Below are 26,603 nucleotides of genomic sequence, written 5' to 3' on the forward strand. Positions count from 1 at the left end.
GTGAAATAAATCAGAACAAAAGAGTTTTTCAGTAACCCGATTACCACATTTATATTTACTTAAGTAATCAGATAATAGGAAAACTTAATCATTAGATTTTTGCTTTGCATCCAGCCAAAAAACTCACAGAAACATTATATAACAATCACATAAAACACAAATAAAATGTCATACAGCATTTTTTTTAAACTGACTCAAAATATGAACATACATCAACTAGAAGTTGAACATTGTGGAATTCATTCATGTATTTATGTGCCTTATGTTTGGGCAGGGCAACCTTGTTGAGTCAACCTCACATCTTTCCCACTGGCTCCTTACACACTCAGCATACCCTCCCACTGTGCACCATCACTGTGTAGTCATTGCCCCAGGCTACCTTTCCCTATCTGGGTCCTTTTGTAATTTATACACTGCCTGGCCAAAGAAAAAAGTCACCACCAAAAAAAAGGTCACACACTCTAATATTTCGCTCGAGCGCCTTTAGCTTTGATTGTGGCACGTATTCGCTGTGGCATTGTTTCTTTAAGCTTCTGCAATGTCACAAGATTTATTATGCTTTTCCAGCACATCCCAAATATTCTCAATGAATTTAAGGTCTGGACTCTATGGTGGCCAATCCATGTGTGAAAATGATGATCTCATGCTCCCTGAACCATTCTTTCACAATCTGAGCATCATGAATCAGCCTGTCATTGTTATCTTGGAATATGCCCGTGTCATCAGTGAAGAAAAAAATCAATTGATGAAATAACCTGGTCTATATTCAGTATTTTCAGGTAGTCAGCTGATCTCATTTTTTTAGCACATACTGTTGCTGAACCTAGACCTAAACAACTGCAGCATCACCACATTATCTACTTAGTAAAATTCAGGTTGTTTTTTTTTCTCGACCAGGCAGTGTTTCTACTGCTTGCTTGGCTTTAGTGTTAAAGGCTGTAAAGAGCAACTTACCATACTTACAACTGTACTGGTTGTTGGTTAAATGGTACAAAAACATACCAACACACTAATCGTGGGTGCTGTTGTTACACTGCTGAAAATGTTGGGCTAACTCATCTCCGGTGCAACATATTTATTTTGTGTATGAACTACAAAACACAGAAAACAGCAGGTTACAGGAGCTACTCGGTGTGTTATCTGATAACTGTTCCACCAAGTACTGGCTGACACAATTAACTCGTATTGTAAAACGAAATAATATAAGAGTATTATCTAAACAATTCATATTACAACCAATTACATTACTGTCTCTGCTCTTTTACAGTTCTATTTCTACACATATTACTGTAATGAGCTCACTAAATCACCAGAATGCATTTACTGTATAAACAAGTATTATTATGAACTCTGATTCTATAGTTTTATAGAGTTTTAACAACTATTTTAATCAGTTTTAATCCCTTTTAAATCCAGTAATTTTTTGAGTTGTATTTTAAACCAAATCCATTTTAAATGATCTCTTTCTTTAGCATAATTCTCTTGTATTCCAGCTTAATGAAATGAACAGAAAGCATTTTACACTTAATCTGGTTAACAGAACATATGTAGTGGAGCTTTAAAACAAAAATAGCTGTATGGATAATACAGACTTTAATCCCAGCTAATTTACTAGACTGAAACAGATATAAGGCCAGGAGTGCTCCATAGCCTAGGTTAAGTCTGCTTCACTTTTTGGACCTAAAACAGCTCTGTAGCTCATTAAACAACTGCCTCCAACACACATCCGCCATTTTAACCACTCAACACACTTATGAGTCATTACTACTGTTAACTATCACGTATATATATATATATATATATATTATTTATCACCCAGCTTACCTGCAAAACACAGAAAACAGCAGGTTACAAAAGCTACTCCGTGTGTTATCTGCTAACTGTAGTGTTGCCAGCTCCTACATAAGGAAATTAGGTATTGGCTGTCCTAAAAGTCATTAGTCGCCAAATGACCTCATCGATTAATTTGCATAATACAGGATTTTGAAGCTGTAAATGAATAAGGTTGTGGCAGAACAAAAAAAGTGAGTAAAAACAACCTAAATATGTTAGAAATGTTACAAATGAACTCTAACAAATGACTAACTTCTGTTGCTATTTAAATAGGCAGTCACGTCTCAAAATAACTTAATTTTGAGTAAATTACATAAATCAGTTTTTTGCCATGCCATAAATATTATAAGAGTAGCAGTTAGTCAGAACTGTTAAGTTTTCTTAAGTTTTCTTTAGTTTCAAACCCATTTTAGACAAATTGTTAAATGATAAGGTAGCTAGCTAGATGTTTAGCTTTTTACAAAGAGGCAAACACTGTGGACGAGGTGAGGGACAGTGAGGGAGAGTGAGTGACTGAGGCTGTGTTAAATGTAGTGATTTCTGTTCATGTCACACTGAAGACACATTATTTAAATACAAGTCTCCAATAACACCACACTTAAAAAAAAAAAAAAAAAAAGTCGCTAGAGGGTCTAAAAAAAGCAGCAAAAAAACAGCAACACTGGCTAACTCCACCCATAGACTGCTCCACCATACAGTGACTGACTTCTTTTGCTGGTTACCAAGCGCCCTCTACTGGCAAAATTTATATTAACCTGTTAAATAAATAAAAGGGACCTTAACAGTAGTTTATTTAGAGGAATCGTTTACATAAAAATAAATTGAGGGGGCTACTATTTTCATGTATTTAACTATTTTATCATGCCACAATGTGCTAAATGCAGCTTGCTTATTTCTAGTTCCAGGGTCTGTCTTCGCACATGCACAGACTCAAAAATCTGAAAAATCCAGTTGCAAAGTGCAGTGTGTGCAGAAATTTCATTACTAATATGACTATACCTGAACAATCAAATAACTGCAGTAATCCAATTATAAACAGACTTATGTGTGCATGTAATTGTAGTCAGAATTATAGTGACTGGTGGAGTTCTGGGAGAAGACTCATAAAACTCCAGCGCTGAGGAGGAAGTGCACATTAGCCGTGGTGAAAGACGAGTGTGTTTTGGGTTCTGTTAATGGTTTCCTGGGAGTGAACTGGGGTTAAGAAGGAGAGCTGATGGTCTGAGGGACGTGGAGGGATGAGGTGAAGGGGCACCCCTTAGACCCACATTACCACTCCATTAACCTCTGACCCTACTTTCAGAGCACCGGCGAGAGGAGGGCGTAAGGGAACTTGATGAAGAACAGAGAACTATATGGGGGACAAACAGACAGAAAGACAGACAGACAGAAAATAAGAAAGAGAATGACTGAAAGAGAGAACGAGAGAGAGAAGGGGGATAAGAAAGAAAGAGAAAAAGAGAAGAAAGAGACGGAAGGAGCAGGGAGCGCGCCCTGTGACCCAACACACAAACACATGGTCCACATTTGTGGGTCTGCGGGTGGCACGGAACCAGAGCTAATCTAAAACAGCTCCTATAATAAACAGGATGTGGAGAGAGAGAGAGAGAGAGAAAGAATGAAAGAGAAAGAGAGATAGAGACAAAGGAAGAGACAGAAAACAAAAACTAAAAGAAAAAAAAAAAGGAAACGTAAAGAACATTTGCTAAAAAAAAAAAAAAAGGTGAAACTTGTGTGAAGAATGGTGTAAAAACATTTGTGGTGAACCAGTGTAGCTCCAATCCAGCAGACCACACTGAAATTCATTGATTGGGTAGCTTTAGGTTTTTCAATAATGAAAATAATTTGGTATGATCTAATTTATTCGTGTTTAAACATCAGCACTCATACTATAAGCTAGCATGACCTCGCCTACAACTAATTGACTTGGCAACTGATTTGGGGATTTATGTGCTTCAAGCGTGGGCAGTGAAACCTTAATGAGTACATCTCACACATTTCCCATTGGCTCCTGGCACCATCTATTGGCATATTCAATAGCATGTCCTCGGACCCTCTCACCCACTGTCACTGTGTAGTCATTCCCCCCAGGCTACTTTCCTCTATCTGGTTGCATTGGTAATTTAAGTTGTTCTTGCCTGGCTTTAGTATTAAAGACTGTAGGAGCAAGTTACAACTTACTGTGATAAACAAAGAAAAGTAATTTGGCATGGTCATTATATAAAACATGAGCATAATTTATATATAAATTACTTACAAGCCATTAAATTGGTTTAGGTGAACATTATATGGTTTTGAGTTAGATTGGCTAAATTTAGGCAAATTAGTGTGTCATTTTAAAATGTTTATATTTGGACCACTGCCCATTATAACATCAAGTTTATTTACGGCATTATTCCTTTGAGTGTATGGTGTTCGGTAACACTTACTCAGAAAATTAAACCTGGTCTTTTGAGGGATGTTATGCACTCTTTGTGGGTAATATCACCCCAATTCCAAAATAGATTAGATGATGCTAAATAAAATAAATGTAAATAAAACAGAATGCAATGATTAGCAATTGTCATTGACCCACATTTTATTCACAATAAAACAAAGAACTCAAACCAGATTTTGCCATTTCATGAAAAATATTGACTTATTTAGAACTTGATCCAGCAACATATCTTAAAGAAGTTGGGACGTAGCAATAGCTGAAAACGTTAGTGGCACTAATAAAAAAAAAATCGGGAAAAAAAAGAAGAAAAAAAAGCGGTGTCTCTCAGAAGAGAAGATGGACAGAGGTTCAGCAGTCTGCGAAAAACACTTTGTGTTCCATCCGTTCTGCACCCCATATAGTGGGCAGGTCAGGAGGTCAGTAGGGCAGTAAGAACAGTTTGAGGAGGCTGTTGTTTAACAGAGCGTTTGTTTATTATAAAGCAGACCTGCAGTAACAAAAAAACCTGTAACAGACTGGGCTGATCTTTAGCAGTCACTATTATAATGATTTTTTGTTTCTCAGTTCATGCAGTGATTTCTAATGTAGTGCCACCTGAGGGCCCGAAGATCACCAGCATCCAATACTGTGCATTGTGCACGTGAACCGTTCCAGCGTTTTTTGCTCTGTCCCAATTGTTTTGTGAAGTTTTGCAGGCCTGAAATGCAGGAATGGATGTATATTATTAACTGAAATGAAGTTGATCAGATAAGCAATGAATATCTTGGATTTATATTGTTCTTTTATTTGCATTTTCATACCATCCCAATTTTTTTTTGAGTTGAGGTTGTAAATAAAAACTGTGCTCTAAATCATGAAGAATCACACATTTACCATCCTCCAAACATTTACTCAAGTCTGTCTTCAAAATATCTATTATGCAAATGTTTTTTTTTTCATTGACGTACTGATTAAAAGAAGTTCAAGTTTATATTGTTGCTGTCCAATGAACAAGTATCTCCAAAACAGCAACTTCACAAGAGAGAAAAAAACCTTCTAAACTTTCAATAGAATACATTTAAAAGTAGATTATTTCAGGCAATTTTAAAGTATTTCTATTGGTCCGTTCATAAAGAAAATGAACGCCAAGAAATGGCACAGTGTAAGGGACAGTTTGTCTGTTAAAATTATGTAGCAAACAAAAAAATGACAAATATGGAGATACTTGTTTTTCTTTGGACAGTCTGTCCTGCCATTTGGCATGTACAGTATTTTTATACAGCTCTGTTTGGAAAAAGACATGAATCCCAACCCAATACTGGGCTGTCAGTGATTTCTCCAATATGTTATATTGATAATATTGACCCAGTGAAATTTAAACTTATGCACACTAAAACCTATTGAAACTCTTGGGTAACTACCACTTTTTTGGGCCGTGTACCTCTTGGTGAGAGATCACTGACTGCTAGACTTGCCTCTACAATCAAATCAAAGACATTTTACTCAGTTGACAGACTTTGAGAGGGGGCACCAAGAAACAAATTGACCACCATCTCAGCTGTCTGTTAGCAAGCAACCATTACCTTCATTTGCAGTGGATCACCTGACTGTGGTGTTCAACAGCCATGGCATATGACAGTCAGTCACCTTTAGTTTAGTATGAGTGACAGTAACGGCTCAATGATATGTGCAGAACATCCTGTGGCCACAGGTGTTAATTCACCAGATTGCAGCAATTCCTTCACCTGCCTGGTTGCCAGCATTTACTGGACCAGCTGTGACATCAACCTGATTAAGAGAGCTGGATTCTAGTTTCTCAGTGTATGCAAACTCTTAACTGGAGCATTCTCAGATTTCCCAGTCTACGCATGTGTAAAAACAGACTGTGGAACTGAAAATAAGGGAGCATCTCCTGCAAGATTGAGTCCCAACACTATTGGTGTGATGCGGAAACTGAAGTAATTATATAATCTTCATCTTCTAGCTGATATGTGATATTATTCTGTGAGTTTATTGGCTGATTTACAAAGCAAAAATCTGATTATTTTCTGATTCATGTAAATTCTAAGTTGTCCAATTGTCTGATTACCCAAATTCGTCTACATATCCTGTTTTGCAGTAACTGTATTAGAAAATCCATTTAAAAGCCCTTAGCACGCTTTTACAAATGCATTTTTTACCAGTAATATTTTGAGGAGGTGGAGAGAAAGCTTAAAAGTCCAGTTATACAAAACCACAGAATTAAAGTTCTCTGTTAGCAAAGCAAATCTCTAAAAGCATCTATAAGTCCTTCATCATCTCCACTACCAGTGTGTGAAAAAACAACGACTCGGAGAGCAGACACACGTTTTCACTCTATTTAAAGACCATGAAAATAAATACATTTTGTTTCTTTCATTGAAAAACTATTTACACAGTAGAAAGCACAAGGAATGTGTGTACATGAATGTGTGTGTGTGCAGCTGTGATAGAACACTTAATTCCACAGATATCTGTTCCACAGTTCGTCAAATGCAAGTGTGAGGTCTTTCGCTATCGTAAATATAGTCCTCCTGCTGTCCTCACAAAAAAAAAAAAAAAAAAAAATTCTTCCAAGTTTTGAGTTGGAGTCAAACTGATATGACGTGTGTGTGTGTGTGTGTGTGTGAGAGAGAGAGAGAGAGAGAGAGAGAGAGAGAGAGAGAGACTAGTGGCAGCCGCAAGCTCGAACCACCATATTGCGATACTTCTTTAAAATAACATTAGAGCTGTCGTCAAAGTACAGCACTGAGATGGCGTGGAGTTGTGTGGGGGCACAGCACGGTTTGGGCACCACCTCTGGGTTAATGAAGTGAACCTGCAAAAGAGGTAAAAGTGAAAGGTCAGAAGTCAAACCCTATTTGATCATGAAACAGAAAATATCAACAACAGCTATGCTGTGTATTAATGGAGGACGTTGTCGTGATAGAGTTTAGGGATGCACCAAGTGTTTGGCTGAATAAGTAAAAAGATTACAATGACAATTTTTATTAAGTTATATTGCAATTGCAAAATCAACATCGGTGGCTGCATCACACTCCCCTCTCCTTCCCCAGCAGCGCTGTGCATCAGAGCACTGTTGTATACAGTGCAGGGAGTGAGGGAGAGAGCCAGCAGGGAGAGCCAACAAACACCAGGTTTAAGTTTTTTTCATTCTTTTTTACTCAGGTTAATTAAACTAAATAAAGCCTTCAACATCACTTATCACACTCCCTATCAGTTTACTCCCTTACTCGCCAGCATTTTTGTCAATTTTCTGCCTTATATTACACACCTAAATCTTGCAGCTTTAAAAATATAATGAAAAACAATCGTAAAATTTGTCTCTTTCCTGAATTAAATTTTAATCTATATTTTCCTGAATACAAATCTAACAGTTCATGTCCTCCAAACCTTTCGTTTCATTATGTTGTCTAGGTTTATGTCTATTTTCAAACATGCAGAATTTGGGTTGATTGCTAATACTGATCTGGAATTATTAAGTGGAGTAGAGAGAAAACAGGCAGCTTCTCCAAGTGTCCTTCCTGTAGGATATTTCAAAGCCCTCAAAGTTTTCAGAATGTAAATAAGTTATTTAACTGCAGAGAAAAACGGTTTTGTATCACCTACACATGTAGCCTGTATACAGAATAAGGCATTTTAGGGGTTAATAAATGTTTATAAACTGTAGCTTTATAATTGCTTTTTCCTTTTTCATTGCGGCTCAAAAGGTGCAAAAGGTATATACAAATTATCTTAATTATGGGTGTGTTTTGTGCGTAATGTGAAATAAACTAATCAGTGTGCCTGTTGTCACTCCCTTTAAAAGGCAGGTGAGCTCTGACTTTGGCGCGTTGATATCTTAATAGTGCGGCTCTTTTGTGCATCTCAGCAGTGGAAACTGACCTGCGTGTTCAGGCTGTGAAGGTACGTCAGTAGCTCATTTAAGGAAACAGCAATGTTATTTTATTCTTTATTCTGTTTAATGTTAATGTAAAAGTCGGTTTTGCAACTATGCAGAGTGTCTGTGTGTGTGTTTAAGGAGCGGTGGTGTATAACGTGCATGGCGCCCCTATAGAAATGGACTCTGACGACTGACTGTTGTCTAGATTCATTTCAGTCAGTGGAGCATCTGTGTTTTCCTCCATCCAAATAGCAACACGCCAGAAATTTACCTGAACACACCTCACTTCCAGACCACCACACCCATCAGAGAAGATTTATTCCTAAACTCTGACACTATTTTAATGGCACGGGTGAAAGGTGTGAAAATAGACTGTTAACCGTGTGTAAGATAGCAATGAGCATCGCAAAGCACCTTGCACAGGGTATATGATGCTCCAAGTATGTGTTTAATATGTGAGAAAAAGCTTGAGTTACCAGTGTCTGTACGATGGCATGGTTGGTGGCATTCATGTAGGAATTAAGTGGAAATGCACATTCTCCCATACAGTAATATGCAGCATAGCCTTCTGGAGCGATGATCCAGTCCTGAGAGAGAGCGAGAGCGAGAGCGAGAGAGAGAGAGAGAGTCAGAGACAGAAGCTCATCTGTTGCTCATCAAAACACGCTTCCCACAAGATGCTGTACACAGGATGCTTTTAAACATTGAGCTGTTTAAAAACTCCAGCATCACTGCTGTGCCTGACCCTCTCATACCAGCACAACACATACTAACACACCACCACCATGCCAGTGTTACTGCAGCTGAGAATGACCCACCATCCACATAATAGCTGCTTTGGGGTTCTGATCATTAAAAAAAACAGGGTGAAATGAGGATAGCAAAGTGTGCAGATAAACAGAAGGACTACAGTCTGTAATTATAGGACTATAAAGTGATCCTCTATGCTTAGTGTAACTGAAAATATGGATAATGGGTGAAGAAACAAGGAGGCGGTCATAATATTATGATTGATATGATTAGAATATCCTCTTAGTGCCAAAAAATGTAAATGTGCTTATTTCTACATTACATATTACTATCAAATATTCATCAAAGCAAAACACATAGCATCACTATTTAATAAACATCGGAATTGAAAGTAAAAAAGCATCTGAAACTGTGCTCTTAAGCTCTATTTAAAAACACAACACAACTCTAGTAAAGTATGCACAGTGGCAGTGTCCAAATACTTCCCGTCTGCGCAAGCGGACAGTGTTTATGTGCAATGAATCAGTAGGAGAGAGAGACAGGCTGCAGGTGCCAGTGCTATCTCAGTGTAAACACAACCTAAGCTCTGCTATCTCCACTTGATAGGTGTTCCTTTCACGTATAGGTGATGCAGACTAATGGTATAAACAGGGGGCTTTGTTAACGGCCCTGCAATGGAAACACGGTCATAAAATACGCTCAGCTATAAACAGAGATATACAGAAGAGGAGTAAGCCACAAAATGATGGGAATGTTTTAGGAGAAATTGGAAGAGGAAGGTTCTTATTATTGTTTTTTTTTTCTGCATTGACCATTTGAGTAAGAACACTGTACCTTTAATATGTATTATGTAGTATTTAGAATGTAGTTGTTGTTTACTTGTTGTATACCTGGCACCCGAAATGCACATCCAGCTTAGGATTGTTCCCATATTATACTCAATAACTGGGGTGATAGCTCATGCAGCTCTGGCCCATTTACATATTATACTCACTAACCGGGGTGTTGACTTGTGCAGCTCTGGCGTATTTACATATTATACCTGGCAACTGGGGTGGTGGCACTAGCAGTATGGGCCTATTTACATATTACACTTGGCATTGGAGCTGTTGGCACATGCAGTTTGGGACGATTCCATATTACACTCAGCAACCAGGGTATTGGCTTGTGCAACACTGGCCCATTCACATATTATACTCAGTAACCAGGGTGCAGCTCAGGATTATTCTCATATTATACACCGTTATCGGGGTGTTGGCTCTTGCAGCTCCGGCCCATTCACATATTATACTTACATTACACTTGGGTGTTGGCACAAGCAGCCAGGGCTGATTCACATATTATGCTCACCAACAGGCCTGTTGGCACATGTGGTTTGGGACAATTCCTATATTATACTCCGCAACCAGGGTGTTGGCATAAGCGGCTTGGCTGATTCACATATTATACTCAGCAATCGGAATGTTTGCATATGCAGCTCAGGCAGATTTTCATATTATACTTGGCAACCGGCAATACTTGGCACATGCATCCTCACTTGGTGCTCTGCGTCCTCAGATTGGAAACTGGGTAACAATGGGAGGAAGTAAGTCTTGTTATTTAGATTTGAAAGGTTTCAAAATTACTGTACACTTCTGAAATCTTATGAAATTGTAGGGAAGAATCTCATTTTTGTTAGCAACCGAAACATAATATCTGCAAAAAATGTTCACTTGCCTTTCTTGATTGCTGGCATTTTAAAAAGAAAGTATCTGTGCTCTTTTGGCTACACCCCCACAACAGAGGCTTTATTGCACAGCCCAGGATGTTCTTGTGACAGTAAAGTAGGAATTGACCAGTTTGTATAAATGATTCTTGACTTTTGAATTTCCACATCTTAGGAGGAAATAACAAATTCACTGTAATCACTAAGTTTAAACAGTACTTATATGTTTTAAAACAGTGTTGTACCATCTGTTTTAAATCATTCATAAAAGCTCCCTGTAACTCATCAGAGCCTGCTGATTGGTCTGGCAGCTGCTGAATGAATTAGAAAGAATTACATAGAGACAGAGCACGACAGTACACAGGAGGCTGAGAAACTGAGGAGAAATAATAATGGGTCTGAACATGCAGGAATGTGTTCTGTACCTGCCACCCAAGATCCTTGAAGCTGACATACAACTCATGCTTCTTACAGGCCTGCTTCTGATCAGAACTGCTGTTCTCTGGGGAGAGAGAGAATGAGAGAGACAGACAGAGAAAGAGAGACTTTAATGTTGCACAGAATGTTACACATCAAAGTGTGTTCACACCTGGTTTTCAAACACTATACATTTGCGAACCGTGACAGTTTATACAGATTTCATTAGTAGAGCATGTCAGCACATAAACCAAAGGACCAGTTCTACAAACATCTCAATATGCTGAAAAAAAAAACGTATGATATGCAGTACCAGTGAAACGTTTGGACACACCTGAAATTCTGCACTGTAGATTTATACTAAAGACATCCAAACTATGAAGAAAAACATTTAGTAAAAACCTGAATATGTTTAATATTTCAGATAAGAGTTAGATCTCTTACTTAGATCTTTGCAGTTTTTGAGTTGCCCAATAGCAGTGCTGTATGGCCCAGAGAAGCTGTTTTTATTTCATTTTTATCTCAGCAATGACCTTATTTTACTGCAATTCACCTGTCATGACCTCTAATTCTTCTCTTTACTGCTGAAACTGAGACTTAGTCCAGTGTTAAGCTAAGCTAAAGGCGCTGTTGCCATGTGGGTCAGCCAGACGTGACTCTTCCTGTATCAGTTTTTTCCAGATTCCAACTTTTGAAGGTGTAGAAAACAGTATTCACCGCTCTCTGGCTTTGTCTGTAATTTCTCAAAAGAACATACTTTTACTACTATTTTAATAGCTACACAGTTATCTGTCTCTTTTTCTAGTTATTATGATGAAAGTGTAAGTGTGTAAATGCTGCAGTAGAGACTGCAGGAGAGATTCCATTTGTTCCAGCACTGCTTTACTACAGACAAAGGCTGTGTAAATAGAATTTTTTTTCTACCACACAATGACCCTTTGGCTTCATATGGAGACATATGCCTGAATGATTGACGGGAATCCCAGTCAAAAGTTTCTACAGCCAGTCCAGGCAGGAACACGGGCCAGGTGAAAAATCTCAATAATCTATGTTTGAAAGTAGTTTAATTACTGTAGAAATTGATTTTTTTTTTGGACTAATTTGGTCCTTCTGAATATTGTTCAAATAAATAGATTTCCCCATATGAGGACTTTTTTTGTGTGTGTTTTTTTTTTTTGCAAAAATTACTTCCTGTACAATGACAGATTTTGTACTTGTTAGCTCCTACTACTCCAAAACAGCTAGGAGAAATTAAAAATACATCACAAGCAAAAGTCTAGGTATCAGGTTAAGGGCCCTGGCAGTTTTTCTGCTAAAAAAAAAGGGAAAAATAGGGATGTTTTAAAACTTTTGAGTAGTGTAAAACAGCTAGAACTTGACTTATTTCTGATACAAGCGTCTGTTTTCACACATTCACAGACAAAAAAAAAATCCCAGAATACTCTAGTTAAGAGTTTTTACGCAGTGACAAATGTGATTACTGAGCCAAAACACAGCTTTCTTTATCAGATTTCTTAATCAGATTTTACACCTTATTCTTATCTTACACATTAGAGCATGCTGTGAACATTACTATGACCATGATTATCAGATAACAGTGCATGTAAACTCACTCAGTGTATATGTGTGTGTGTGTGTGTGTGTGTGTGCTCACTTTACAGATGGGTGTAAAACAGAGGCCACATTCTTTCTGTGGCCACCACTAAGCATAAAACATGGATATTAACAAAGCCAACAGGTACATGACTAGCCCGGGGCATCACCAGTATTGTTTCCCACTTCCTCTTGAGTAAATGCTAATAACTGATAGCTAACATGCATGATCCTACAGGCGTTTTATGAGTGTCGGTCATAAAAACACACCCCTGCTCTACCCAACCCAGATCTTTCCATGGAGTTTTGCGTCCAACCCATAACTAACGCAGGTGTGAGAGCTTCACACAGAGACAGCAGCCCATAAACGGCCAGCCGGCCTGTGATACTTTACAGATTTATAACAGTGAACACATGCTAAATACAGACTGCCCCACCCTCCTCTTACGCACTCAAATACTCGCCTTTCTGTTTCTCAAACTCTGTCTGAATAGCAGCAAAAATAGCACTTTTTCTTGCTTGTTTTTTGGATTTTTTAAAAATCTGACAAGGTTTTAAGTTACATTTGTGCAGAAATATAGAACATTCTAAAAGCTTTACAAATAAACACTGTAGCTTGAGGGCTCATATTAAGAAACTGCTTTAAAAGCATTAAACAAAGTTAGCACTGTTAATAATTAATTGTTATTAACACGATAACTTTGATTAAATAGTGAGTAATTACACAGTGATATTAGTGTAATTATACAGTGAATTAAGCAATGGACTTTCAGATTTGACTTAGATTGCTTACAAGATTTCGCTCTCTTTTCTGTTTGTTTCAATGACAAGAACATAAAAAAACAAATTTAATTCTTCTAAATCTATCTATCTGTCTATTGAAACAATAATATAAAAACTAAATATATATATAACAAAATATTTTCATTTAGAGCATTTATTTGCAGAAAATGAGAAATGGCTGAAATAACAAAAAAGATGCAGAGCTTTCAGACCTCAAATAATGCAAAGAAAACAAGTTCATATTCATAAAGTTTTAAGAGTTCAGAAATCAATATTTGGTGCAATAAATCTGGTTTTAAATCACAGTTTTCATGCATTTTGGCATGTTCTCCTCCACCAGTCTTACACACTGCTTTTGGATAACTTAATGCCACTCCTGGTGCAAAAATTCAAGCAGTTCAGCTTGGTCTGATGGTTGTGATCATCCATCTTTTTCCAGAACTGTATTTTCGAATCTATGGTTAATAAAATATTTTAATGGGTTTGTATGTTATGCTATTTATTACCTTTATATCAGTAGAATTTAATGTTCAAATTTAAAGTTCACAAAAAAAATATTGTGACAGGCCTATGAGAATCTATACTAATCAATTGATTTTCAGATTTGATCTAATTGATTGAATTGAGGAGAAATTATTAATACTGAATCACACCATGCTTTAGTTTGCACTCCCCCTCTATTGCAGTTATGTAGTACCCACACTATACAGCATATGATGAAGCAGCTAAGCAGCTCCGTGCTCTGGAGTCCAATTCAAATAAACACTCCTATCACATAACTGGACTCTTTTACCGTTTCCCCACCAACACTCTGAATATTCCCCCCAGAGCCGGGAAAAGATACTGGGAACTGTGTAGACTACAAAGCATGAAACAGGAGGAGAGTGTTGTGCTGAAGGTTAGGATTACGTAGGTCTGCTCAGATGATGGACAGATAAGGGCAGATACGACCTCATGTGATTCTGATTATAACTGAAGCCTTCATAACCTTGCCTCACTGAAACCAGATTCACTGCGTTTAATAATCAGTCTCTGACACTGTAATACTGTTACGCTGCAAATCCAGCTGTGGAATGTTTTCACATAATATGAAACACACACACACACACACACACACTCAGACACAGATATAGACACACACACATTGTTTCCCATAAATGTTCAGTTCATGACCCCTCATATAACAAAGTACATGTTAAGTTCAGGCTTTCCCAGGTTCCAGAGTAGACCGTCTTATGTAGAGGAAAGTTAATTTAGAAAAAAAAGGTATGTTTAAAGAACAGCACTAGCACTCTGTTTTTGCAAATAAACATTTTATACAGCTCTGGAAAAAAATAAGAGACCATTTAAAAATGATAAGTTTCTTTAATTTTACCAAATTGTAAACCTCTGGAATATAATCAAGAGGAAGATGGATGATCACAAGTCATCAAACTAAGCTGAACTGCTTGAGTTTTTGCATCAGAAGTGGTAAAGTTATTCAAAAGCAGTGTGTAAGACTGGTGGAGGAGAACATGCCAAGATGCATGAAAACTGTGATTAAAAACCAGGGCTATTCCACCAACTATTGATTTCTAAACTCTTAAAACTTTATGAATATGAACTTGTTTTCTTTGTATTATTTAAAGTCTGAAAGCTCTGCATATTTTTTATTATTTCAGCCATTTCTCATTTTCTAAAAATAAATGCTGTAAATGGAATTTGGGAGAAATGTCTGTAGTTTATAGAATAAAAGTTTAATAGCTTTTCACAATTTGTTAACCAAAAGACTGGATCTGCCTCTCTCTCTGTGTAAAATTTCACTTACATGTGATTAGAATAACACTGCTGAGGTACATCCATGCTGTTTTTTTAGTCAATGGTGAAAAAGGTGCTGAATTCAATAAAAACCTGCGAAACACTATGTGTGGTCTTTAGCCGTCAGCCAAAATTTTATAACTCATTTTGTTGCATCCCTAGATTCTAATTAATTGATTGTGGCTGCAGCTAAAAAAAAAACTAATATAAAAGGAAACACTGTAATATGACTTCAAATAAATGAGTCACTATTCTGTATAAACGATTCTAGCTTTTCACAAACACCTTTTTTAAAACTTCTGCCTGAATAATTCTGTTTAATAATAATTAGATTATATTATGATTGATAGTAAATCAAATCTTGCTTTATGTTTATATCCTGACATTTATTTCCATATTACCACCTGAAGGACCTGAAGCTCCCTTTCCTCCCTCATTTGCGCTTTCTCTATTTGTCTTTCTCTACATGTTGTTCTTTCTCTTTCATCCTCCCTCCATATTTCCTACTGTCACTCTCCCCCTCACAGCTCTTCACTCTTTAACACACACAGACACATTCCTGTCTAACCTGCGATGTTGGCTACGCGCAGGGCCTCCTGGGCTTTGGCGGGTTTGTTGCGGTTGGGGTTGCGCTGTTTGTTGCCGCCCTGCGCCGAGCGAATGCTGCGGATGTGGACCTCTGTGGCTTTGAAGAAGGCCACCATGAAGGGCTGTTTACTCTGAGGGCCGCTGCGGCCAATCAGTCCTGCCACCCGCGGGTTCACACTCTGACCTGCAGGGGGAAACAGAGAGGAACACAATCACACGGAATTCAGGCCTGCTGTTAAACGTGATTACATGGGTCAGCCTGTGTTTGGAAAATGCATAGTGAAGTGGATGACAAGTTGACAGGCTGTGAATGTAACTTTTCTTTGTTGATACACAAAAAAGGAATATATGGGCATGTATCAAATATATTTCAAATGTATTTAAAAATTCAGACACAATTGTAGTTTATTAAGTTATATTATGGACGTTTTTACACCTGTACGTCTAGACCAGAGTCTGTATCAAGGTTTGTGTCTCTGTTACATTGTGTAAATTTTGTCTGGTTAGTTTCAGTTTCACAGTGCAGTTTACTGAGCGGACTAAAGCACTTAACTACATCCTGTTGCCATCAGCTACGTGAGTCTCTTTATACTTCATTTTAACTGGTTTGTAGAATTTTAGTTATATAGATTTTGGCCAGTTGCTTTGCCAGGTGTTGTGACGAATTCTATCTCTGTCAGAATTTGACTCCCCTTTGTGTACATGGGCATCCTGCAGCAAAATGAGTGCAAGAGATTATCCTCAGATAACTTTTATTTCAGGTTTTTTTAAAATAAATTTATTTCAGATTTTTCACATTTTTCCTCCCAATTTGGCTATCCAATTGTCCCACCCCTTTGTGCGTCCCCATCACCATATTAAAATATATTATATAATATATTTATTTTTAATATAGTTTAAGAAACTGAAATTTATATGTAGATCAGATACAGAACAGATAGATAGATAGATAGATAGATAGATAGATAGATAGATAGATAGATAGATAGATAGATACTTTATTTATCCCGAAGGAAATTTAGGAATACATAGATACAGCAGATTATCTATTTGTTCCACTTTCTAATTACATCCCTAATAAGCCTCCATTTCCATCAGGTATGTACAGACATGTGCGTACATGTGCACTAGTTTCTGGTGACCACATACAGGAAAAGGAATGCTAGCTGTGTTTTTGCATTGACGTAAAGTGAGGGTGCTTGTTGCCTATGGCAGTCAGGTGTTGTAGGAGTGTGTCGGAACCGACCATCACACTTCTTGATCTTAAAGACATAAAAGAACACTTCATTTCATCCTCTTTAAACAGCAGCACCAGCGGCCTTTTAGCCCCACCTTCTTTCCCATGAACCTTCAGGGTTCTGAAGGAACGTCTGCTGATCATTGGGACATAATCATCAATCTTCTGGGACTGTTATTATCTACTGCTGCTTTAGCTCAGAGCTTCCCAACACTGGTCTCACAGCCATACTGGCCTGTATATTTTAGGGCCCTATTTTAGCAGTGATATACATGAGCCGTCAGCTGCGCAGTATGCAGCTTGATTTAGGGTGTGTCAGTGGTGTCTTTGCAATCATAATGATGGGAAAAGTATGCTTTGCGAATGCTCGAAATGCGGAAAAGGCATGTGCTTATTCTCATATTTAATCATTAATCATGGGTGTGTTTTGAGCATAACTTGAAATAAACCAATCAGTGTGTCTCTTGCCATTCCCTTCAAGAGCCAGGTGTGCTCTGACTTTGGTGGATTGCTATTTTAGTAGCACAGCACTTCTGCTCTTCTCAGCAGTGGGAACTGAACTGCTTGTTTATGCTGTGAAGGTGTGCAAGCAGCTCATTTACAAGAACAGCAGTGTTATTTATTGTGTATTATAAGTTGAGTTTGCAAGCTGCTGTGGTCTGTGAGTGTGTAACAAGCGAGAGTGTACAATTGCATTGCTAAGATTGCAATGAATCCATTTTTCAGTCATTGGCGCACCTGTGTTTTCCGTTGCTAAGATAGCAATATGCCAGAAATATCACTCCTCACTTCCAGACCACCATGCCCCTGTATTTTAAAGACACAGGCAAAAGGTATGAAAATAGACTGTTGCTGGTGTGTAAGAAAGCAACGAGCATCACGACACACCTTGCACAGGGTGTAAGATAGAACATAAAGTGAGTTTCCTGCTTTGAAATGACTGCATTACCTAAGTAGGACTGTTAATGACCACTTTAACATTAGTCACATTAAATCACCATGGAGTAGTGGGTAATATCTCAGATTAAGACTAGAGCACAGATCTTCACACAGTCAGGACTAAAAGTAGGGACTGTGGACGATGTCTCACTTTTAGCCTATTGCTCTCAGACTGAGAACAGGGACTGTGGGCGTTACATGCACAGAGCAGGGTCACAATCACTAAGACAGGCCCTTGGTTCAGTAATTTCACTGGTGTTTATTCCTACAAGTTACATCCTACAAATTCCCCAAAAGCACTGTAATAAGGACAATTTTTAAACATAAATATGAAAGAACATGTGTATTTAAGATTTTAGCAAATACAGTGAGAAATAATTGCACAAACACCTCTTCCCATTCTTTATGAGCTACCTCAGTCGGCAACATGCCCACTTACCATCAACGCTCTCTAGAGCCAGCTGTAGGCCCAGGTTATGGTCTGGGTTCAGAACCCAGTGGTTACTGGTGGCAGTGATGTCAAACACCAGCCAGCCCTCTTCTGCTGCCCAAATCACCCTTGAGTCCAGTAGAAACAGATCAGACTCCCTAAAGAGCAACACAGAGTGAAAAAAATGAGTAAAAAAAAAAGGATGTAAATTACTTAGCTCTGATACCTGCTGACCTGGCTGGAATAGCATAATGGAAAACAACACTGCCAGGTGCTAGGTAAACACAGTTATTAACACAAATTAAATACCAACAGCCTTTGGTCAAGACATCAAAACCTAGATTCGCCTACCCTGTGTAACATGAATAAAAACGTTTTAAATCTTTTTTATTTGTATTATATCTTACTTAATTTAGGTGAGCAAAGAGTAAAAATGAACTTAAACCTAGCATTTGTTGGCTCTCCCTGGCAGCTCCTTGGCGGCTAGCAGTGCTAGTCGGTGTTAGCAGCTACAGGCCGATAATACTCACCTCTGAACGACAAAAGAGCACTAACACTTATCAACTAGTGCTAATCTAGCCCCGGTGCTGGAGAACTAAACTGAAACTCCTGTCTAATACTGTACTTCAGCGGAGTGGCTTTACTGCTACTTACAACCTGACTGGTAGAAATTATACATAAGACGCATCGGATTATAAGGCACACTGAATTACTGCCACTGCTTAGAAAAGTCCTAATGTAAGAGTAAACACTGCATTATGACTTAAACACATAGAATAAAATTGCCATTGTTTAGTAGAAATGATTCAGTCTTTCCACTTCTGTTTACTAAAACGTACTAAATATATTAATACTGTAGCTTAAATGATAATTTAAATGTTTTTTTACTGGAGAAAGAAGGTAATTGAGGCTGATGTCTTACTTGTGCAATAGAACTTTTGAGAAAAATCTCTTAAAATACTTAAACAGTGTTTTAAATTTTGTAAAAGAAGTTGTGTTAAAGTTGTTGGTGTATCTCGTATTAAGGTCTATTGTTTATATTCTTCAGCTGTTTTTTTTTCACTGATGAAGTCTGATTTCTTTACATATTGTTTAATTTTGTGGGACAAAGTAAACCCAATACTAATCAAAGCCTTAACTTAATTTAAAACCTTAGTTTTTTTTATATTATATGTACTCCTTACAGTACAGTAACTCACAAACCAATATTAAAGCCCAGTTATGCAAAAAATAATAATAACAAATACAATAAAATATACCGTGATATACAGTGAAACCACCAGAGTGGTAAATGAGATTTACACACTTGACAACCGCAGTATCTGACTATTCAAGTCAACGACAGCCAGCCAAGAGCTAGACACAGATAAAGCCTAAAGAGCAAGTGGTGATACAATGGAAACTGGCAGCAACATTTAGAGGCACAGGACCACAAGAAATAGGGTCCCAGGGTGTCCAAACACTTATGAGCACAAAAGACACTTTTGAATAGAGGGAATTAGAAAGGTCTAAAACAGCTGTTCCCTCCAAACACACACACACACACACCATACAGTAATAATTAAACCAGTAATATATAACTTACAGGTGTCTGTGTGAATTCCTGAAATGGAGAGAAGTCCAAGAACAGAGTAAAGAATGAAAACTAGGACAGCATGTGAAAGTGAGAGAGAGAGAGAGAGAGAGAGAGAGAGAGAGAGAGAGAGAGACCTCCAGATGGTGAGGCCCAGGGGAACACTTCATTTCCTTAATTGACAATAATGGTTTTATAAACGCTGTTGGTCTCACACTGAACAAGCCGGGCTGCACTAAATCACAGGGTAGAGTTCAGAAAATAGAAAAAAGAAGGAAAAGATAGAGAGAGAGCAGAAAGCAGAGACCTAAATACTACAAGTCTACAAATATCTCAGAGGCTAAGAAGCTTTAACAGGGTATTTTAGATATGCGATAAGCACATTTTTGAAAATCTTTTTTTTTTTTTTTTTTTTTTTTAGAAAAATTATAAACATACTATAGCAAGAAAATAAACTACATAATTAAAAGTTTAAATCAAATGTTCAGTAGTCTGTTCTATAAAAAGTAAGAACATACCAAACCTATACTTTTGTATAAAATAAATAAAAATATAACAAGGAGGGTGAAGACTAACCAGCCACCGCCTCTTTTAGAACTGCTGCTGATGCAGCATTGCCGAGTAGTATCACAACGCGCAAAAGCACTCAATCAAGCACTGCCGAAGCTGGCCGTTGTGCCTGTTAGCAATGTGGTTTTAACTGGCTAAGTCCAACTGTTAACCTGCGATTCAAGGCTTCAAAACGCATAATTAGTGAAAGAAAAAGTTAATATTTCAAAAGTCCTCAGGAGACTCTTTAAGGGTCCTCAGAACAGATTATTATACAGACAAATCAAAGACATTAAAGGACATTCAGGTGTTTTATTTACTGCATGCTTATGAACTCTCTAAAGCTTTTTAGTTAATAACAAAACAAATATAAACCCATGTAAAACATTGCTATTTAACAATTATAACAATATTATTGTGAATTATACGATATGGCACACACAAATTGTGTGTGTCTGTATGTGTGTGTGTGCCTCACATCTCTGTTCACTCTAATGGACACACCTGGGCTTAAGGTGTTCCCTTCCATCTGATATCTCGCTCACTTATCCCTCCATTTCTCTCTCCGTTCCCCCCGATCGCAGGACAATGGCGTGTGTTGTTTCCTACAGGCCGGTAGAAGAGGCGGCCCTTCAGCCGGGTGTAGTGGACTGAGGGGAGCGGGACAGCGTTAACCCTGATTCACGGTGTGAGTTACTGATATTCTAGAAGTGTAGATGATAGAAGGTTTCTGAGGACACACAACTGACTCATTGAGAATAAAAGCACAGCGCTGGAACAGGAGTTATGGCAGGGGGTGAGCCCTGAAGTCAAAAGGCTGGATATAGCGAGAATCCTCTTAAGCCTTATTTGGATTGGATTAGGTTAGATTTACCTGGGGAGGTGGAGTAACGTATTTTCACTACAGAACGTCAGAAAAACAGACCGATTCACGGAGATGGGAGTGGCTACTCAATTTACACACTGCCATCACCTCCAAAAATACATTAAATACATAAAACATAGTAATAACTACATTTTAGTTTAAAGGTCACCTTCCGTCGTTTTTTCTTTCATTTTAAAATGTCTAGTTGTGGTCTCTAGTATGAATGAATGACATGTGAGCCGTTTTTGTAAAAAAAAAAAAAAGTGCTCAGGTGTCTCTGTATAGCTCTTTTTTAATGGACTGTTTTAGGGGTGTGTCCAAAATGACCGGATTCCAGCTTTGCTCATGAATATTCATACATGCAAACAGCATGCAAATATCTCTCCTCTGATTGGCTAGGAGCACTGCGACGCCCCTCCACCGCTCTGCGGCTCACTGCCTCCCACCTCCTAACTGATGAGCGGTGATGTTGCGTCGCTTCAGCTCCGCCTCTGGGAGTTTCTCGAGCCAAGGTGGGCTGGTCTGTGAGTTTCTGCCTAAGTAGGCAGAAAGATAATTCAAAATTCACCCGTTTTTCGGAGGGGGGGAGGGGGGATTTCTTTGCTTAGCTCCTGCAGACAATGGGGGCTGCAAAACAGCTTAATGTGCAGGTGTACACATTCAACTCGGAGAGACCTACTGTATTCCACAAAAAACAAGAAAAATCGGATTTTCGCGGAAGGTGAGCTTTAAAGAATTAGAAGCTGCAGAACATGTATGTAGTCTGTGATCTACACTTCACTTATTTACATACCTAAAGCAGTAAAAGCATCGCGCCTCTAAGGAGTGCTTCAGCTTTCATCTGGATTTGAGATTTGTAAGTAACACCTAAGGTTTACTACAGTTTTCCTTATTGTAGATGAATACTAAAACCATCTAAACTATGAAGAAAAACATGTAATGATTTTGTATTAAATAAATAAAAATGTGTTAAACAAATCACAATCAAAAGTTTTATATTTTAGATTCTTCAAATTAGGCTTCTTTATTAGATGACATCTTCATACATTCAATAAAAAAAATTCTAAAACTTTAAAAGTATCCACAAGTGCAGTCGCAAAGACCATCAAAAAACGTATGATGAAACTGGCTCTCATCAGGTCCGCCCCAGGAAAGAAGATCAAGAGTTACCTCTGTTGCACAGGATAAGTTCATTAGCTTTTTGAAGTAACCAGCCTCAGAAAACACAAGTTAACAGCACCCCAGATTAGAGCATCTAAAAACTTCACTGAGTATTTTGGTTTGTTTAGCACTTTTAAGTTACTACATGATTCCTTATGTGTTCCTTCATAGTCTGGATGATTCAGAATTCATTGACAGTGTCTAAGCATTTAATGAGAAGAAGTGTTTAAACTTTTGGGTGGTACTTTATGTGCCATGCAAAACCAAACTAAATACTTCTTCAACCTCTTCCATACTTAGGAAATGCAGCGAAAACTCGTTGTGCACGGTATTTGATGGGATATTTATGTTGACTAACACTGGGTTAGTTTACCATAAGGTTATTTTTACAGCTCATTTTATAGAAGGTAAAAAGCACCATAATCTTTACAGTCTGGTAAAAACGACTGACACGGCACCTTCAAATGTGACTAAAAAACTACTATATATCATAATTTCTCCCCAGATAAAACAATGCTGTCCAAATAATGGTTTACAGTGGGAAAGGGAAGGGAAACAATAGACTAATTAGAAGAATATGACTCTCCAGGATCAGAGTAACAACTGCAGCTGTCTGTCATTTTTCAGTTGGGTAGGACTTTTGTTAAATTATTAAGTTTATATAATTCATGGAATGCAAACTTACAATCCCCCGACAGTATACTTTCAAAAATGTAATTTGTGTACACGAGATGTGTGCAAATAACATTTTTGAAGGTTTAAAGTAAGCATTTCTAATAATGTATATCTAATTCTATTACATTTCATTACCAATTTGGAAGGCCAATTATCTAAACCAATTTATATGAACTCATTATATCACTAGAAATGTCCCCAACACAGGTAATGTGAAGAATAGTGCATGCCTACCATATTTTTCACACTGCAAGGCACACTATCAATAAATGTTGATTTTTGAGGAAAATTAAAGGAAAATATTCAAGTTAAAGTGCGCCTTATAGTGCAGATCCATTTGATCCATGTAAAATAAGACTCCGCCCCTTTGCCAACTGCCACCAAATCAGCATCACTAGATTGCTAGCAGAATAGAAGAAAGTGCCAGATTCCCAGCTCTGATACATCACCCAACACATGCATAAGATGTGCTGGCCAGCTTTATTATGGGAGTGATGGGGGGAGAGAGTGCCATCTACCCACCCAGAGAAAGCATAGCCAATTGTGCTTTCTCAGACTCCGGCTGCTGATGGAAAAGAAGCATGATCTGGGAATCAAAACAGTGGTCCACAGATAACAGTGACAGCAGCTTAAGTCTTTGAAATAAATAATTCCTTATGGATTGAAAAATGTTCCCTTTGGCACCCCTCAAAGAACATTTGCAGGACTATTCATTTCAAGGATGTAAGGTTAGGGAACATTAGAACATCAGAAGATCTCAAGATGCCCATGTTTATGTGATTAGTGTTGGTCCTACCTGTCTGAATGTTCCTCCAGCACCTGGTACACGCTGATCCGGAAAGTCTCGTTGTCAAATCGCTCCGGGATGAAGTCCTTGTAGATCCGTAACTCTGCAGCCGTCACGGCTTCACCCTCTGGAATTTTGGACAGGTCGAATCGGAATTCCTTGTGGTGTCGACGCACAGGCAAAAACTCCTTATCGTGTTCCACTGCAGGAACAATAGAAGACAGATTTGCATTCAGCAATTAAACAGACTTCAAAGCCAACAGGCAAAAGGTTAGCCTGACATTTAAAACACTCTGTCCAAATGTCACTTTTGTTTGCAGCGGCAGCCCTTCTCTTCTGATCTGAGTTTCTTCTCTTCATCTACAGGACAAAACAGAGCATTTACAGACAAACCGGCTAATGCCGACGTCTGGCAACCCCTGGCCAAACCACACGTTTTGTCTGAGAGGTGATAAACACAGTGTCTGTATCTAGTCAAACCGAGGTTCTCAACCTTTTCCACCTCACAACCCACCTGTTTCTAACTTAAAAGCAGAATGGCCAACTAGAAAACAGAAAACAAAACTCTTTAAAACTGGGGCTGTCACAATAACACTTATTCACTGAACAATATATTGTACCAAAAACAAACCCAAGGACGCTTTACAGTTTACACATTTTACACACAACCATTCATACTCAGCACTCACACACCAGTGAGAAGCAGCAGCCAACAGCGCACAGCTTACTCTTAACCGGAAATGACCATCCACTTAGAGGACTGCATCGGGCACTACAGCATTTACCCAGGACAGCGTGCCAATCCATATCTGGGCACAGTCATACACACATTTACACACACAATCATGTACAATACACATACATATACAAATCAATTTAGAGTATTACATTTTTCTGGGCAATTTAGAATATCCAATTTACCTGATCTCCATGTTTTCGGACTGTGGGAGGAAACTGGAGCGTTTTTGACATATTAGTCATTGCATGGCTGATTAAAATATTGATGATGATTAATTGCTCGTAAAAAAAAAAAAAAACACACAAGGAAGCACAATGGACGATACTGATGTAAGAAAACGTGCCTGGGTCATTTAAATGTATTGTGCAATAAGTCCATAACTTAGTGCTGACACTGAAAACTTAAGAATTAGCAATCATTAGTGATTTTTATATTAATTTGCTTTAATATATAATAATTAATATATTTAGTGCTGGGCAATATTGTAAATAAATCTTATTGCTATTCTTTAAATATATGAGCGATTCTTATTTACGATGTACAATTTTTTACATCACATTCGTTTTTTATTTGTTAACAGACCACTGGCTTTAAAGTGATTTTTATAGTGAGTAGCTGCCTTCACTCTTACATGCTGTTTTTATTTTAAACATTTTTTCAGTTAAGGAAAATAATAATATATGAAATCACTGCCAAATAAAAGAGTTATTTAGTTATATAGGTTTCTGGCAAAAGCAATCAGTTATCTACTGAGATTCACTCTGGCAGCTTCTATAAGTAAAGATGTACAATCTCATTTATGCCAATTGCATATGAAAATTGCATTAAACATTACTTCAATTAATCACATTTATTTGAATAACCTACCAGCCCTAAAAATATTATACTGTGATGACTCAAAAACATGATATTTTCTGTGACAATAATTATATTATTATACAAATCTAGTAAAATTGCCCCCCTTACTACAAGTATTAACACAGATTAAGTCTTCACTCTGAAATTTATGTGCGGTGTCCAACATTTTACACAGGCCACGCAGATGATTCCATTAAAATGAGGCTACAGAGCTGCAGAGGCTGAGTTTCCTACATCTCAATTAAAAACATGTGAACACGTGTTATTTGGCCAAGGGTGCTCAAACATTCACATAAAATGAGAAATGGTGAGAACATTCAAGAAGCACTGATTGAGACACAGCCACAGACAGATTTACGCCTCTCTTTCCACCCATAATCTCAGCTCTCTCCGCACACACACACATGCACACGCCCGCACACACGCACGCACGCACGCAGTTCAGGAGCTGGAAAACCAAACAATCACCACAGCAATATTCAAGAAAAGTGAAAAAAGCTGCTCTGCTTTAAACATCAGGAATCTGCTTAAGGAGTTTTAACAGCAACACTAGCCAAAATAGGTTCTATAGTGTATGCTAAAATTTAACAACAGTGGAAATCATTGTGGTGCTATATAAAACCATTTTCAAAAAGAATACAAAGGTTTTACACCCCAGTACTTCAACTAGACAAAGCATTATTGGGCTTCATAACAAATTCACAAGCTTTTGCAAGTACTTGCAACAAAAACAATTTTATTAAATAAATGAGACTGTATTGACACTGACATGCATAAGTGTACAATTTTTAATTGGAATTGATATTATGTTTATTGGAATTCATTTAAAACAATATACCATACACTCCCCCATCTTAAACCACAAGAGCTATACTGCTCAGAAGAAATGAAGATTTATCAGACTAGACTACATTTCTCCAGTCTACAACTAGCCTAGTCTAGCCTCTGCTTTCTGTTCTTGGCTCAGAGAGTTAGTGGAACCTGCCTTGGTCATCAGCCTCCACAAG

General features: G+C 37.9%; 1 protein-coding gene across 1 annotated transcript in view; it reads right to left on the reverse strand.

The window, feature by feature from the left end:
* Positions 1-6,594: 6,594 nt before the first annotated feature.
* bmp7b (bone morphogenetic protein 7b) overlaps positions 6,595-26,603 on the reverse strand; it is a 54,519-nt gene continuing 34,510 nt past the window's right edge. The window contains exons 2-7 of the mRNA XM_007233003.4: positions 24,009-24,201; positions 18,399-18,547; positions 15,764-15,967; positions 11,031-11,107; positions 8,627-8,737; positions 6,595-7,085 (exon numbers count right to left, since the gene is read on the reverse strand). Of these exons, the coding sequence (XP_007233065.3) occupies positions 6,936-7,085; positions 8,627-8,737; positions 11,031-11,107; positions 15,764-15,967; positions 18,399-18,547; positions 24,009-24,201 (884 nt within the window). The 3' untranslated portion in view covers positions 6,595-6,935. The remainder of the gene's footprint in view (positions 7,086-8,626; positions 8,738-11,030; positions 11,108-15,763; positions 15,968-18,398; positions 18,548-24,008; positions 24,202-26,603) is intronic.

Source organism: Astyanax mexicanus, chromosome 13, assembly GCF_023375975.1.
Source record: "Astyanax mexicanus isolate ESR-SI-001 chromosome 13, AstMex3_surface, whole genome shotgun sequence".
Taxonomy (NCBI): domain Eukaryota; kingdom Metazoa; phylum Chordata; class Actinopteri; order Characiformes; family Acestrorhamphidae; genus Astyanax; species Astyanax mexicanus.